The sequence below is a fragment of the Microtus pennsylvanicus genome, chromosome 16 (assembly GCF_037038515.1).
Source record: "Microtus pennsylvanicus isolate mMicPen1 chromosome 16, mMicPen1.hap1, whole genome shotgun sequence".
NCBI lineage: Eukaryota > Metazoa > Chordata > Mammalia > Rodentia > Cricetidae > Microtus > Microtus pennsylvanicus.
The window spans coordinates 36,800,539-36,816,454 of record NC_134594.1 but is presented as its reverse complement, the minus strand read 5'-3'; the positions used below and the strand labels follow the sequence as shown (position 1 = coordinate 36,816,454).

Here is a 15,916-nt window from a genome sequence, read left to right as displayed (position 1 = left end):
GGGACCCGTGGATTCCATTACTATGTAGTTTGGCAAAGAGCCCAACACTGTGTCAGAAAACCAAACCAAACCCCGCCTGTGAGAGGAGACTTGAAAGTAGAGGGCTTGGTTAGTCTCAGCGTACTTCTATTACTGCTGAGGAAATACAAGCGAGGTCTCGTCACTAAGAACTTCTTTAAGCTATTTCATGGAGGGGAGACACTCCATCCTTCCAATTTCGATGGATTTTAAGTAAAGGGGGTGGGGGGAGTGTTGCTCCTGTGTGGGAAGGAAAGATTAAAAAGAAAAAAACAACTTTAACAGGTTTCTCATTGGAACCTCAGGCACTCAGGGCCTCAACTGTAAGGTGAGGGCTTTGGTTAAGATGTGGGATTTATGGTTGCCATAAATACTTTTTTCGGGGCCGGGAGGTGGTGGTGCATGCCTTTAATCCCAGCACTTGGGAGGCAGAGGCAGGTGGATCTCTATGAGCTCAAGGACAGCCTGGTCTATAAGAGCGAGTTCCAGGACAGGCTTCAAAGCTACAGAGAAACCCTGTCTTGAAAAACCTAAATATATACATACATACATACATACATACATACATACATACATACATACATACTTCTCTGGCTAGATGAGAACCTCAAATATCCCAGGCACTGTCCCAGGCACCACGGAGGTACACACCTGTGATCACCAGGGAACCAGACTCAAGAGCAACATGAGATCAAGGCCAGTTTCTGTTACTCAAGGAGCCTCGTGCATCAAGCCTGGGCTACCTAACAACCTAATTCAAAAATCCAGAGGACCTGGGTTCAGTCCCCAGCACCCACATGATGGCTGTGACCATTTGAATGAGATGCCCCCCATAAATCTAGGGCATTTGAATAGTTGCTTCCCAGATGGTACCACCTGTTTAGAGAGGATCAGGAGGTGTAGCCTTGGCCAAAGTAAGTGTGTCACTGGAAAAGACTTCAAATGACTCTTGCATTGCCTCCTGCTTAGAGATATGTCATTAGATCGTCTCCTTCAAGGTAGGTCTTCTACATCAATTACTTGCTGTTCTTAGGTTCCTACACTCATGGTTGCTGACTCCAGGCACTGCTAAACAGGCTGTAAGTGGTGTTTTAAAAACTCTAACACTGAGACAATGGGGATGGTCTATCGGGAACCCACTAAGGCCAGCTGGCCTGGGTCTGAAAAAACATGGGATAAAACCGGACTTGCTGAACATAGCAGACAAGGAGGACTACTGAGAACTCAAGAACAATGGCAATGGGTTTTGATCCTACTGCACGTACTGGCTTTGTGGGAGCCTAGGCAGTTTGGATGCTCACCTTACTAGACCTGGATGGAAGTGGGTGGTCCTTGGACTTCCCACAGGTCAGGGAACCCTGATTGCTCTTCAAGCTGATGAGGGAGGGGAACTTGATCGGGGAGGGGAGGGAAATGGGAGGCGGTGGCGGGGAGGAGGCAGAAATCTTTAATAAATAAATAAATAAATAAATAAATAAATAAATAAAACTCTTATAACAGGGACCCACAGTAACAACTTTAGCTAATAACACAGTGCACACACAAGTCACAGAGACCACCGAGCTTTCTGTGGTTGTGTATATCTGCATACAACGCTTCTAAGCATTAAGGTGATTTCACAGATAACTTAGTTTGAGAGTGCCATTCTAAGCAAACATGCAGTAATAACTTTATTCAACCACAAGACAAAACCAGACTGTGAGATGGCTCGCCGGGTTGAGGCATCACCAAGCCTTATGTCCACCGCTTAATCCTCAGGGTCCACATGGAAAGAGAACAGACTCCCAAAGGTTTTTCTCTGACCTTTGCAAGTGAACTGTGGCACACATATATGTATGTATATATGGGGATATATTATATAAAATATAGATAATGTATAATACATAAAATATATGGGGAAACTTCTTTAAAAATAAAAACAAACATGAGTTAACTTCTAAAATTACCAAGAGCCTACATTTTTAGGGGAGCCGGGGGCCTAGGCATCTGAGAAATTAGGAGGAAGTAACTCCACAGTGTTGATGTGGTGAGAGGATAGCTGAGGTCTTAAAGGTTGTCCAATAACGAAGCCACAATAACAAGAGAATGTGCGGGCCCTGGGATGAGAACCTGTCAGGGAAGCCTTCAAATGTCACGTTCCTAGAGGGCAGACAGTCTTCCGTATCTCACTTACCAGAATCTCAGCCCAGTTACAGCTCTGTAACTGCTTATCTGCATCCCTGAGAGTGTAATGGGGAAAGGATGTTTCCCACTGCCCGGACTAGAAACGGCAGTGTCTGTAATGGAAAGATTCCACGTCTGTTACTGAGACGTGGTAAACGTATAAAGAACCGCAATTATTAATTTAATAGATAATCTCTAGAGGGACACTAACCGATAGGCTCTGTCAACCAAGGGCCCTGACTGACAGAAACTGTGCCAATTGCTCTGTGAAACCCCAGTTACCACCTCACCCCTGAAGTCAAAAGTGCATACACCCAATTTCCAGAAGCCCCGGAGACTCCGAGGAGCCAGATTACACCTGCGAAGCAAGCACTTGCCCGCACTGCCACACAGCTGCCACACAGAGAAAGCAGCTCCTTGAAACTGTGCCCTTCAGCCCTGTTTAGGGCTATCACTAATGATTTCAAATTACAACTGTTGCTTTATCTCAAACAGTGATAAAAGGGGGAGCTACATTCGTGATGTTCTCCTTTTGAGTCATTTATCTGCTCGCCTCTCAGGGGCAAAGAAAAAAAAGATATTGAGACAAGTACAAACCTGCCTGAGCTTATTATAGATGCAGCCCTCCTTCTCTCCCTCCTTCCCCTCCACGCCAGCACCCCTCCCTGTCTGGCTTTTCCTGAATTGAGGCAGTAGCCTCCGGTAAGGAACTCTAAGTGGTTCTTTTATCAAAACAAGAAGGGATTCGCCGACAGGGAGTGAGTCAGGCAACAGAGGCAACGACCCCCTCCCTCATTCTGGCAGTTCAATTCACCCGGTTCCTCCAGGTCAGCAATCGCTCAGGTTTCATGGAAGAAAGTCAGGAGGGCCTATAATCCATCCGAATCCAGGAGCCGGGATGGAACACACCCGGTTGCCAGATCTGAGGTGTGGGCAGGCGAGTGCGTGCATGTGCACAGGCGTGCACAGGCATAGCCTGGCTAAGGGCGAGACGTGAGTGGCAACGCAGGAAGACCCACCAGGACGGACAAAGCCACAACTATTACAGGGTGAAACAGCCCCCGCAGGGACTTTTCTTCGGCGAGGAAATCTCCCTAGATTTATTTTCAGGCAAGTGACTCACAACCTAGTCTCCAGAAGTAGTTCCATCAAAAATGAGTCGCGGGTTCCTCTAGCCCGACTTTCCGCTGCCCTCTGGCTGCCCCTCCCTTTTCTCCGCCCATCCTGTAAACCCAGACAGCTCACAGAGAGCAAGCGTACCCCAGGGGAACAGGAGGCAGGCTCTCCGGCCCAGCCCCCACCCTTGGGAAAGGATGAATGGGGCCACCACCGGCGGGAGCGCGGAGAAGGGGCGTGTGGGCTGCGCGCGAGGTGTATACGCGGGTGTGCGCGCGTGGGCACGCACCCGGGCCAACTTACAGAGGTGGAGTTGGTCCTCGCCTGACCCTGGTTTCGCACCTCCTGCTCCCGGAACTGCAGCCCGGCCAGATGCTTCTCCAACGCCTCCCAGTCCATCGGGGGCACCGGGGGCTCTTCTGGGACGCACGTCCCGCCGTCCGGAGGCTGAACGCAGAGCCCCCCAGTTGCCCGGCTTCGGCCTCCGCGCCGGCTCCCGGGAGGCTGGGTCTTCTGGATGGCTCGGCGAGGAGCCCGGGAGGCGCTCGGTCGGCCGGCCACAACCACGTTGCCATTGTGCCTAAGGTCTTGGGGGTCGTGAGGATGGAGGTTGCCGTTAGGCATCGCGGACGGCATGGTGGTGGTGGCGCTCTTGCTCCCGCCTCCGCTGCTGCAGATCCTGGCGCTCACGTCCCCGGGCTCCCGGGCCGGACAGCGGTCATCCCGATACCCTCGATCGTCCTCCTCTTCCTCCTCCTCCCCGTCCTCCTCCGGAGCCCACTCATCAATCACCTTCTTCTGGTAGACCGGGAAGGGCTCTTCATAGTCCTCCAGAGCAGACACCAAGTCCAGGCTGCCCCCCGGCGACGATGAGGATTTGCACTCGGAGCAAGGGGTCACTTTGGTGGAGTTGGACTGTGAGCTGGCGCGGCTGCTGCTGCTGCTGCCGGCGTCACTGCCTAGATCCATCCCATCCTCTCGGTAATCCTGGGGGGAGGAGGCAGAGAGAGAGAGTGAGTGGCCCGGTCGAGCCTGCTCCGGCCGCCCGCTGCCCGCCCCGACCTCCCCGCGCGCAGCTCCCGCCTGCCGCGAGGTGCGAGCGCCCTAAGAGGCCTGGGCGGGAGCCAGCAGCAGCCTGAGCTGCCCCCACCCCTCCCCACACAAGTTGACTTCCTCCAGGTAACTAACCCGCAAATTAGCAAAGGGGTGCGCAGCCACGGGCGCGCACTTTTCACCCTCATAGCCCAGGGGCGCGCGCGGACTTGGTGTTAACCATTTTGCGCCAGGAGCGCCCTACCACTCCGCCCCAAGGATTCTCCCAGACACTTTCCCACTAAATTCTGATTCCCCGGGGGCGGGACCCGAGAAGAGGGAGGTAGAAACTGATTTCGCACCTCGCCGGGGCACTGGGACCACCCCCACCTAGCCCCGCCCCGCCCCGCCCCCTCCCGGCACCGGCTAGCAGCCCCGCGCCGGGCAAGCTCAGCTTTACTTTCTAAGGCACCGCAGTAGTCGCAGGGCGCATCCCGCCTGCGCGCCTCCTCGGCCGGTCCCTCTCGGGAAGGATGGGCACGGGGGGCGCTCTCGGCCCACGCCCGGAGAGATGGCACCCCTCAGCTACCACCAAAGGTGTGCGGGGCCGGGGTGCAGCGCTAGTCGCTGCAGGCGCCGCCGCCCTGGGGGAGGGAGGACGCGCCCTCCCGGCGGCGGCGGCTGAGCCGGTCCCGCCACGGAGCATGCCCAGAGGCGGCGGGGTGCGGCGCAGTCCGCCCGCCCGGTTTTCCCCGCCGGAGGCTGGAGCTAGAGGCCCGCTAGGAGAGCTCGGAAAGGCCGGAGGGCGGCGGACGGAGACTGCCGGGCGCTAGGCTTGCAGACCTCGCCGAATGTGAGGGCCGCGCCCTGGGGAGCGTGCTGCGTGCCCGAACGCACCTCAAGGCCTCTTCGCTGGGTTCTTTACCCAGCCGAAACGTCCTGGAGGGCCGCGCGGGTCCGATGCCTCCCAGTCCACGCGGAAGTCCCCAAGTGACCCTGGAAAGGCCCTCCTGTCACCCTCACAAGCAAAAACACAAACCGTTTGGGAGCTCAAGTGACCGGTGCCCAGCGATCAAGCCCATCATTTCCTTTCCACCTTCCTCCCCCTTGCTGCTTCCTCTCCCTTCACCGCCCCTGGTATCCACTTCCAAGTTCAGGCAGTGGGTGGAACCTGTTGCTTTCGCTCACGTTTCCTTCCCCTTCCCAGCGACACTAAGGATGACCTCAGCGAGGTGTGTGTGTGGCTGTGTGGCTACAGGGGCGGGAGCGTGTGTGTGTGTGGGGGGGGGGCTGTTATCTGCCCTGGGGGTCGGGAAGTGGGGTGGAGATCTGTCCTGAAGGTGGGGGCCAAACATCCCTTCCGACCTAAGGGATCCAGAGGACCGAAAAGGAGAAAGAAGGGAGGTCTTGAGTGGTGGTGCCCCCGGCACATTGGCTGGCTTTGCTTCCTTGATTTTTTTTCCCCCTTCAAGAAATTGAATCAAAGAAAATCTATAGGGAATTTTTCAGAACCACACACGGGATACCTGAATTTGCCAACCCTTCTCTTTAGGAAGAGGGTTGATGTGAAAATATTTGCTTGGAAAACGTAGGTGGACTGCAGAATACCTTTTAAGGATTAAAAATTTCCTCTGAACAGCCTTGCCCTGTAAGAAGTGAATTAGGAAATGCCCTCCTCAGCAGATCGGCGGGAAGAATGCTTAACTCTACAACGGAATGGAGAAGACCAGTTTTCTTGAACTTCCAGATTTAGGCCTGTAACTAATTTATTCCAGCAGGGCTAGTCTCGACCAAACCCCCACCCTTGCTTGGCACCTTCCAAATAGAGGAGCGAAAGAATGCTTGAAATTCTTTGGTTGGGAGTGGCTGCCACCCTGCCCGCCAAGGCTCTCCTGGGGACTTGGTGCTGAGACCCTTTGTCTCAGAGACTTCCTCTCCGCAGGTAAGCCCCTGGCCAGGAAATGTAAGCAAACCTTTTAACTTGTCTGGAAGCAGCTATCCTGTGAATAACAGGAAAAGAGGCCTTCTCATCTGGCCAGTCAAGAGGGACTGGCTATGACTTAAAATACAGTTCACACTGGGTAGTGGTGGCGCACGCCTTTAATCCCAGCACTCGGAGGCAGAGGCAGGCGGACCTCTGTGAGTTCAAGGCTAGCCTGGACTACAAGAGCTAGTTCCAGGACAGGCTCCAAAGCTACAGAGAAACCCTGTCTGGAAAAACAAAATACAATTCACATTAACAACAGCCTGCATGGTGCCCCAAATACAGTTTGCTGTGAGGTTGCGGTGAAGTGCTGGCTGCCGCTGAAGAGTATGGAGGAGGTTCCGTATTCTGTGACGTACGTGGGCGCGTGTGAAGATCACGTGACATGACAGAGCTGCAGTCAGAAAAGCTACCTAGAGGGCCGGAGAAATGGCTCAGTGAGTCAAGTGCTTTCTGTAAAAGCCAGGATCTGGGTGCTGTCTGCAACCCCAGCATTCTGGGGTTGGCTGGGGGGGAGGGGGTGGAGACATGCAGATCCCTGATATTGAGAATCAGGCTACCCCAAACTGCAAGCCCCAGGCTCAGAGAGAGACCCTGTCTCAAAATAACCCACTAACTAACTAACTAAACAAATAGGGTGAAGTAACTGAGGAAGTCATCCTGATGTCAACCTCTGGCCTCACACATTCCTACACAGGCAGGTACGCCTGCGTGTACATGTGTACACACATGCAGACACCACACACGTATGCATCATCCGTGGCAGATGCAAGCGGACAAATATTGATCACTTGGGGTGACAGGCGCATTAGAGTGACAGTCCAGGTTTTAAACTTCAGGAACCACCCACCCACCCACACAGCTGGCGCACTTACTCCCCGACTGCTCAGATGGTCTGCGATCGGGAAATGTAAAATAAAACCTAAATGAAACATTTGGCAAGGTAACTGCACTGCCAAGAATGCTTGGCATGTCAAAGCCAACTCTAAACATCTGGGAATTATCTATACTTTCATATTATTTTTCAGACCAGATAATCTGGATCAGATGGGAAGTACTCAGTTTCCTTTTCCTCCAGCCCACAGGGAAGGTGCTTGGCCAACCCAGTTACCATTCTGTTTCCAGCCTGCCGCCTCCTGCCAAGAACCCTCCCGCTTTGGAACAGGAAGGCCTGACAACTTCAAGGCTGCGGTAGTTAGCAGCTAGGTCCAGCAGGATGGAGAAATGATTTGCAAGGAGGTTGAAAAGTCTTGTCTTCCTCTTTAGGGAGCTCTTCCCAGACACCAGAGATGTAGATCAAGAGAGAGAGAGCTCTACTTTCGGAACCTTCCCCACTAATGCGATGCTGTCAGGTCTGCAAATGAAGAGTCAGTTTCTCATCACACCCATTGCCCTCATCCCAAGGATGCAGCCGAGAGTAGCCTTCCTAGCTGGGCGCTGGTAGCGCGCGCCTTTAATCCCAGCACTTGGGAGGCAGAGGCAGTTCAAGGACAGCCTGGTCTACAGAGTGAGTTCCCGGACAAGCTCCCAAGCTACACAGAGGAACCTGGTCTTGAAAAGCAAAAAAAGAGTAACCTTTCTAAGATCCCTCTCTGACTATCAAAACTCAACAACGGAACCGAATCTGCTTTATCATCGCTTCCAACTTCTTTTGACAATTTTTATTCAGGGTGAGTCTAAGCCAGCATGTCACTTCCTGGATGGTTTGACTGATTCTTCCTGTTCACCTGGATCAGAGGACATTTTCCTGAGCCCAGGGCGTTCACTGCAGGGTGGCACACAACACAGTCAATGTTGCTGTTTAATAACTTCGCTTCTCTAGTCTCACAGTAAGAATCACATATAATGTTAAAACTCAGGTCACAGATCTGTATAAAAACAAGTGTAAATTTCATGAACTCCTACTTGGTGAAAACCCTTTTCGAGGATGCCGAAGGTGTAGCCCAGTGGTTAGAAGGCTGATCTAGCGTCCCAGATGCCCTGAGTTCTATTCACAAGAACATCTGAAATGGGGTGGTGGGGACAGAGACTCAGGCTCAGGTGGAAGCTGGGGAGTTTCAGGTCTTTAGGATCATCCCTGACCTCAACCACTCCAGTTCCAAATTTTAGGCCTAGTCTCAACAATCTTGTTCTAGTTATATCTTTGTACTGTGGTATAGTGACTTTAAGATCCTTAAGTGGGAGGAGGTCCCAGTGTGGCCAAGAAAATATTCTGAACCCCATGGACAGGCTGTGAAAAGAATAAAAGCTTAATAGATATTTGTTGTTGGAGATGTTAACACTTTCTAACTCATTTGATCCTCAAAATTTCTATGAGGAAACTATTTTCCTACTCATTTGCATGTGAAGAGATGAAGGACAGTGATTTGTTATTTTATTTTATTTTTTATTTTGGTTTTTCAAGACAGGATTTCTCTGTACCTTTGGAGCCTGTCCTGGAACTAGCTCTTGTACACCAGGCTGGCCTCTAACTCACAGAGATCCACCTGCCTCTGCCTCCCAAGTGCTTGGATAAAGGCATGTACCACGCCGCCCGGCTAAGGGCAGTGGTTTGTAATTTGCCCAGTGTCACAGACTGGCTGAGCCAGAACTTGATACTGGATAGTTTGGATTTAGAATTCTTATTCCCTAATCTACAAACTCAGTAGCTCTTGGTCCCACGTGGATCAATTTACTAGGGAGAAAAAAATCTCAGAAAGGGTTGCCTTGTAGCAACCTCAGTCTAGTTCTTGACCTCCTACTTGGAAAGGCTCAGAGGGCAGTGTTGGTGTCTGTGTCTAAGGCAGTTGGCAGGCACAGTTCTTGGCCTCTGCTAAACTCAGCAATATTCAGCAAATTAGGAGACTGAGTTGTAAAAGGAGGAGTGTAGGGGCTGGAGGGATGGCTCAGGGGTTAAGATTATTTTCTGGTCTTGCAGAAACCCTGGATTCCCTTTCCAGCATCCACATGATTGCTCACAGGTTCTTTAACTCCAGACACCCACTCTGGCCTCCAAGACCATGGCATGCTCAACACACACATACATGGAGGCAAAACACTCATACAAATAAATAAAAAAAAATGTTTTTAAGGAAGAGTGTAGACACTTCAGAAAAGGAAATACCATGTTGCTGTTGGCTATGTGTGTGAAATTCCTCCCTTCTCCGAAACAAATTCTTTAAGGAGGAAGCCACTCAAGATCAGCTTAAGGTACCCATTTGTCAGGGATGAGAAACTGGATTCATACCCCAACAGTGGAACTGGAATGGTCATGCCCCTCAGAATTAGTCCTGCTTCCAGGATTTTAATTTGTGGGGGTCAGCATCTGAGCAAGGATATGATTGACATGAGTCGTAAGGAGCACGAGTAGAGAGGAAAAGAACTGTTTGGAAGACCTCCATGCTGATTCTGAAATGATTAGCCCTGACGCGGAAGCTTCTTTACGTTGTGGCGTGAATAGCGCTGACGAGGTGGCTCGCAAAGAGTCTGTGTTTCATCTTTACTGCATGAATTCCATGCGAGTCACACACACAGGACGCAGATGTTCCTCTGTTTCATCACCTGTGTGTTGCTGTGGGGACAGTAAACAGCCCTGTAGGGCGAAGTGTCCGAGATGTAGAACATCTGGGCCTTGCTTCCAGCCCAGTCTCTCAACAACTTTATGACCGCGGTTTGTAGAGGAAAGAGGGTGGACATGCATCTGACAAATAGCAGGGATTGGTTCACTGGAAGTAAATACGCTTCTTCCCATCTAAAAAAGACCCTATGGATTTCATCTAGAAAAGATGGGAAATGGCATGCAGAAATGTCTCATGGTCTTTTTATCACCTTCCTTATCACGTTCATTCCCTGCACTAATCGAAAACCAAAGTCTACGTCTGCTCAGCAGGCAGAGCCTCTTGGGTGCGTGGAACCTCCACAGGGAGTCAGTTTTCACTTAACTGTCCTATCTGTGTAGACATTTTGGAGATGGGGCCTCAGTATATCTAAGATTATATCCCCCCACACACAAATTGACAGTGCTATACTTTAACAGAAAAAAAAATCATTTAAAACTCACCTCTGGGGCCAGCACAAGATAACTCAGCAGATAGAGAAACTGGCTATGGAAACCTGACAATGTGCATTTGCCCCTGAAACACATATAGCGGTGGAAGGAGAGAGAAGCTATTCCCTAAAGCTGTCCTCTGCCTTCCACACATACTACACAGCACATACCCCCACACACCACACACACATTATAATAAATAAAATAAGCTAAAAAAAATACACCTCTTAAAGGTTTTGGTTTCCCATTAAATGATGCAACCGCTCATTCTACGTTCTTCAGTGACTACAGCCAGACCAAATAGCATTTGCAAAATAGAATCCAGTGGCATGTTTTCCAAATCTGACCCCAGGACCCCTAGGCTGACGGTTTTGATCTTACAGAAACGGGGGGGGGGGGTGTGTTTTTGACGAAGACTACCCTGCATGGTTGGTAGGCATTAGTGAAGACAAAGGCCTAGGCTCAGCAAAGACAATGTCTTTATCAGAGAACAGTCACATAAAGATGTCCATCAGACCCTCACCTGCACAGCAGGTCCCTATCAGTGGAACCCTTTGGCACTGTTCACACGGATGTCAATGTGATTGGCACCCTCGGGGAATGCGCATTGTGCAATACGCACAACAGTATCCAGGGGTCCTGCTGGGATTCCATTAGTAGGAAGTTTGAGGAAAACAGGAGCCAGGAGCTTGCTATACTTCTAATAAAGGAAAGAACAAGTCACTGCTTAAACTTTATTTTTGCAGAAGTTTTCTGCCATCGTCTCCCACAGTCTTAAGCCCTCAGCAGCTGAAAAGCTAAGTCTGGAAGCAACCCTGAGCTAATTTTTGGAGGTGTAATTTAGGACCAACTGAGGAAAGTTGTAGGTGCGCTTCCTCCAAGGGCTCACAGTAGCATCCCGTGCAATAGGCGCTGGGATAAGCTGCCCCAGGGGCCTTGTGCCTTGGGTCTCTCTGTCTTATGCTCACCAAAGAGCATCTCGGCAGGAGACTCAGAGAGGTGAGAACACCATTCTTGCCACTTCAGGAAAGACTTGGCTGCTGACGTTGCGGATGCCATAGACAGTGGACACAGCTTGGAGAGCAGGAAGGAACTTGGCCAAGAGCATTAGCACTGGCTCTGAACAGCCCTGCATTTGCAGACAAGGCAATCCCTGCAGTTCTCTGGCCCAGTGGCACCCTGTGAAACTGTCTCAGCCTAGAGGCTACTGGAGCTTCACCGGCAGTGACTCAGATGCCTGCCAGAACCAGACAAATGCATGAAGTGAGGGCTAGGGCAACAGGGAGGGCCAGGCCAGAGTCGTGGCGTCAGTGAGGCACACAGCTACCTGTATCTGGGTTTGTTCCCTACTAAAAAAAGAAGAAGAAAAAAAGAGCCACCCAAGGGTGACGGAGCTCTTCTGTTTTCCACAGGAAGCAGACTAAGTGAGAAAGGTCAAAAGAGCAATAATTTAAAAGCTTGTGTGCTTTTAATGGGAAATTGATTCTATGCAAATTTGTGAAGGAGTTGGCATTTTAACTTTCTGGGCTAAATCCTAAAGGAAAGGGTAAAGAAAAAAATTTAAGAGAAACTCTTTTCCTCTTTCTTCTATAATGTTTAAGTTTTGGGGGTCATGAGAGGAACTACTATACACTTTTGTATAATCTTCTGAGCTCAGTGGCTCATGGTGCAAACATGGAAGCCACTCTGTCTCCCTCCCTTCCAATCACACCACCATGGAGTTTGAGCTACTTTTGTTCCAAGTAGGCTTAGATGGCTACTCCCCAGATGCTGCACTTGGCCACAGGACTTCCAGCTCTCCTCCAGGGTGGAATTTATTCTGGGCCTCCATCAGGCCGAGAGTAGACTTTTTGATTATATACATCCTTACTGTTTCTCAGCAAACCACCTGTGCCAAAATCCTTGAGAGCCTGACCCTGAGACGCTAAGACAAAGGCTTGGCATGGTGGTGGGGCACGTCTTTAATCCCAACACTGGGAAGGTAGAGGCAGGCTGTCCTGGAACTCGCTCTGCAGGCCAGTCTGTCCCTGAACTCACAGAGATCCTCCTGCCTCTGCCTCCTGAGTGCTGGGATTAAAGGTGTGCACACCACCGCCCAGCTGACTTAGATATTCTTATAAATTTATTTTTCTGTGTCTAACTTTAAAATTTAGTATATGATGCTGATGACTTTTAAAACTATCAGGAAATATTCCTTATAAAGTTATTCCATGAGAGTACCATGAAGATGAAGGACTTAGAGGAGACAATGTTGACCTGTCGTGACTATTTAGAGCTATTTCTAGGACCATTAGTACCAAGGAGCAGGAACCGCTGCAGACACACTATCAGCTTTGTTAATTGTTACTGATTATATAGTAAAATCACGCTAATGGCCCATGGCCTCTGTGTGATTTCCTAGGACCTTCCGATTTTATCCTGATGTAACCGACTCCCTGAGCTCAGCGCTGAGCGACTACTCGCTGACTCTAGAGAGTGTCTTCATTAGGGTATGGGGCTGTGTTCCACATCTCTCTCAGTTACACCTACATCAGAACCATCACAGTGAACAAAGAAGCTGGCTATGTGCGTGCGCGGTGGAGCCTGCATTCCTTGTGACCTCCTGCACTGGGGCGAGTGACTCACAGTAACATTCAGGAATAGTGCAGGTTGAAAGACGGGATTTTGTTTAGCTCTTTGGGAAGTGCTGCTCCTGTGCGCAGCAGTTGGAGGCCAGGTTGAGGACAGGATAGGAGCAACAAGGCTGAGTCTGAGAAGCTCAAAGCCGTGTACCAGCAAGGGAGTCCTAACAGAAACTGCGGTTTCCCTAAACACCACTACAGCCATTCTTGGCTCGCTTTTCTTATTCCAGAAACAGGAATTCATCCCTTGCACTTTCCCAGTGAAATAAATTTCGATGGAAGTTCCTCATAATCTCAATGGCAAATCTATTATCAAAAAGGGGAATAGACCATGATTTGATTTTATAATCCCCAGAGATTATGATGTTTTGTTGGCCAATTTTCTTTAATAAATAATTAATTTTTAAAAACCAGCAACATGTCCCCGCTCCTTGTTAGAGAATGGATTCAAAACAAAGCAAATCTCCGAGTGTGCTTTTACGTAAGCAGAAGCAAGTCTGGATTGCTCGAGATCATGCAATGAGTCTACGTTCTAGTCCTTTCTTTGTGTTGCTGCGTTCCTCTTATGATGTAGACCCGAGCCCTTCTCTCATGCTCCATGGAGCAGTCGGTGCTCTGCAGCAGATGAAGCCAACAAGCAGTTAGGCCAAGACCTGCGTACCACTTCTGGGGTCCTGCCGTATCCAAGTCCATACTAAATTTTTCTTTAAATTGGCTCGTTTTAAAATTAAACTCACTCAAAGGGAAAACATGGCATCACTGATATCAATAGAGTTCAGCCATCCCTTTGCTAAAGTAGCAGCCGTGTGCGTATTCTGTATCCCGCCAATTAGAAGTTAGGAGGCCTCTGGCCATGAGCGGCATCTCGCAATTGTGGTTATGGCGGTGCTAGAATCAGATCTGCTGCTGAGCCACACCCCTTGCCGTTATGATTGATAAGTAAATAACAGACATGTGTGGGTCAGTGCTGGGGATTAAGCCTCATGCACACGAGGCAAGTTTTCTACCCTTAGACCACACCCCCAGACCATTTCTGTTTGTTTTAAAAACCTGTGTGATTGTGGGGTGGGGGATGGGGTGGGTAGTGTGTGTGAGGGCTGCTGCTCACAGGGGTCGCAGGTTGATGGCATTGGATCCCCCGAGGCTGGAATTACAGGCAGTCCTGAGCTGCTCAAAGGGCTGCTGGGATCTGAGCTGAGGTCCCTGGAAAGAGCAGGACATGTTCTTTACCACCAAGCCACCCCTCCAGTCCCATTCCTTGTTGTTAGCAGCCCCTAAAATGATGATGTGTTCTTATATATTAGTAACACATCAGACTTGATGAAATATAGTGAATTTTATATAAGGGACATTGTTAAGACTTTTATACACAGAAACGCAAGCACTTGAGAACGCAATAAATTAAAGAGATGGATCAACACCGGCTCTCCTGCTGGATCATTACTGACCAAGATAAGAATTCACATCAGTGACACCATCTGCCAGCTTTTAGTTTAACCCGTGGTAACTCTGAGCTTGTGTGAGGATGTGGGTGGACAGCTTAAAAGGTTTGCTAGCCATTTCATCTCTTGTAATTCGATTTACATGTAGAGCTGGATATAGTAGCACAAGCCTGAGGTCCCAGCCGTTGGGAGATGGATGGAAGCAGGAAGATGAGTTCAAGGCCTGGCTCGGCTACGTGCTGAGTTCAAGGTAACCTGGGCTATACGCGATGCTGTCTCAAGAGAAAAAAAAGTGTTACGTGCTTATACTTTGAAGTTTCAGAAAGTGACATTTCAATGTGTCTGTGATCCTGCTGTCCGCTTCTAACAGGCATGGCCAAGAGTTCAGTTATAGAGGGCTTGAGACATCTATGGTTACTCCCAAGCATTTTGTGCCTGATTTATGAGGTTGGATAAGGTTGATTAACACAGCGCTACCTACGCTCACGTTATCCTAAACAGCATTCTCTGTGAAATCACAGGTTTGATGACTAATTCCTGTTCCCAGTGTAGGAATGTAAATAGAAGACTGTCAAAACACATGTATCTGAGTAGCATCAAAAAATAAGTGTATGTCACACTGTAGAACAAGCTCGTCTGGCTGGCACACCAAGCGGGAAGGGTTTAGCAGAGACAGGGACAACTGGTTGATAGCTGGGTCATCGGGCGGCTGCAGATGGATGCTAAAAGGCAGGAGATGGTGAGGCTGCAGAAAGTCCCTGCGTGTGCACGGAGCTGCTGTCTCAAGGAGATAATGCAGCATACATTCTTGCATTCTTCCTGTTTATTTGGTTGTGTATTCAGATACCTTGGTGTCAGGCACCGGGTTCTGGAGAAAGAATTGAAAAAGACCAAAAGAGCTGGATGGTGGGTGGGGCATGCCTTTAATCCCAGCACTCGGGAGGCAGTGGTGGGCGGATCTCTGTGATTTCAAGACCAGCCTGATCTACACGAGCTAGTTCTAGGACAGGCTCCAAAGCTACACAGAGAAACCCCGTCTCAAAAAAACAAAATAAGAAATAAAGAAAAAGAAAAAGGCCAAAGAGTTTAAGAACCAGGAAGGAAAATGAAAGTCAGAAATTGCAACTGGGGTTCTAAATCTCAGAGGATGCATTATCGAAGATTGTTGTGCAAAAGATGCCAATGAGAGATTAAACTCTCTTAGGAAACCCCTCAGAAAGAGATGCTTGAAACAAACAAAATCTGGAAATAAACAAAAGTTGTTGTCCTCCAGAGTATCAGTGACCAGGTTGAGGAGGGCAGAGGACTCCTTGTGGGTAAAGTTTGATTTCAGCCTGTTCATATCCTTTTCTGCTCCTTAAAAACAATCCCACACTGGATGTGGTGGCGCAGCACTCAAGAGGCAGAGGCAGGCAGATCTCTGAGTTCCAGGATCCAGGACAGCCAGGGCTGCACAGAGAAACCCTCCCTCAACCTCCCAACCCCAAAGTAAAAAACAAACCAAAAAAAAAAA

At 49.6% G+C, this 15,916-nt stretch overlaps 1 protein-coding gene across 5 annotated transcripts in view; it reads right to left on the bottom strand.

The window, feature by feature from the left end:
• The window catches only part of Schip1 (schwannomin interacting protein 1), a 644,640-nt gene that overhangs the window by 121,186 nt on the left and 507,538 nt on the right, over positions 1–15,916 (bottom strand). Inside the window, exons 1-2 of one of the 5 annotated variants that reach the window (XM_075951116.1) lie at positions 5,227–5,350; positions 3,601–4,284 (exon numbers count right to left, since the gene is read on the bottom strand). In XM_075951116.1, coding sequence (XP_075807231.1) covers positions 3,601–4,266 — 666 coding nt within the window. In that variant the 5' untranslated portion in view covers positions 4,267–4,284; positions 5,227–5,350. Of the gene's footprint in view, positions 1–3,600; positions 4,285–4,485; positions 4,623–4,789; positions 5,022–5,226; positions 5,351–15,916 lie in introns of those variants that run through there. The other 4 variants (XM_075951117.1, XM_075951115.1, XM_075951114.1 and 1 more) reach the window with 4 other exon arrangements.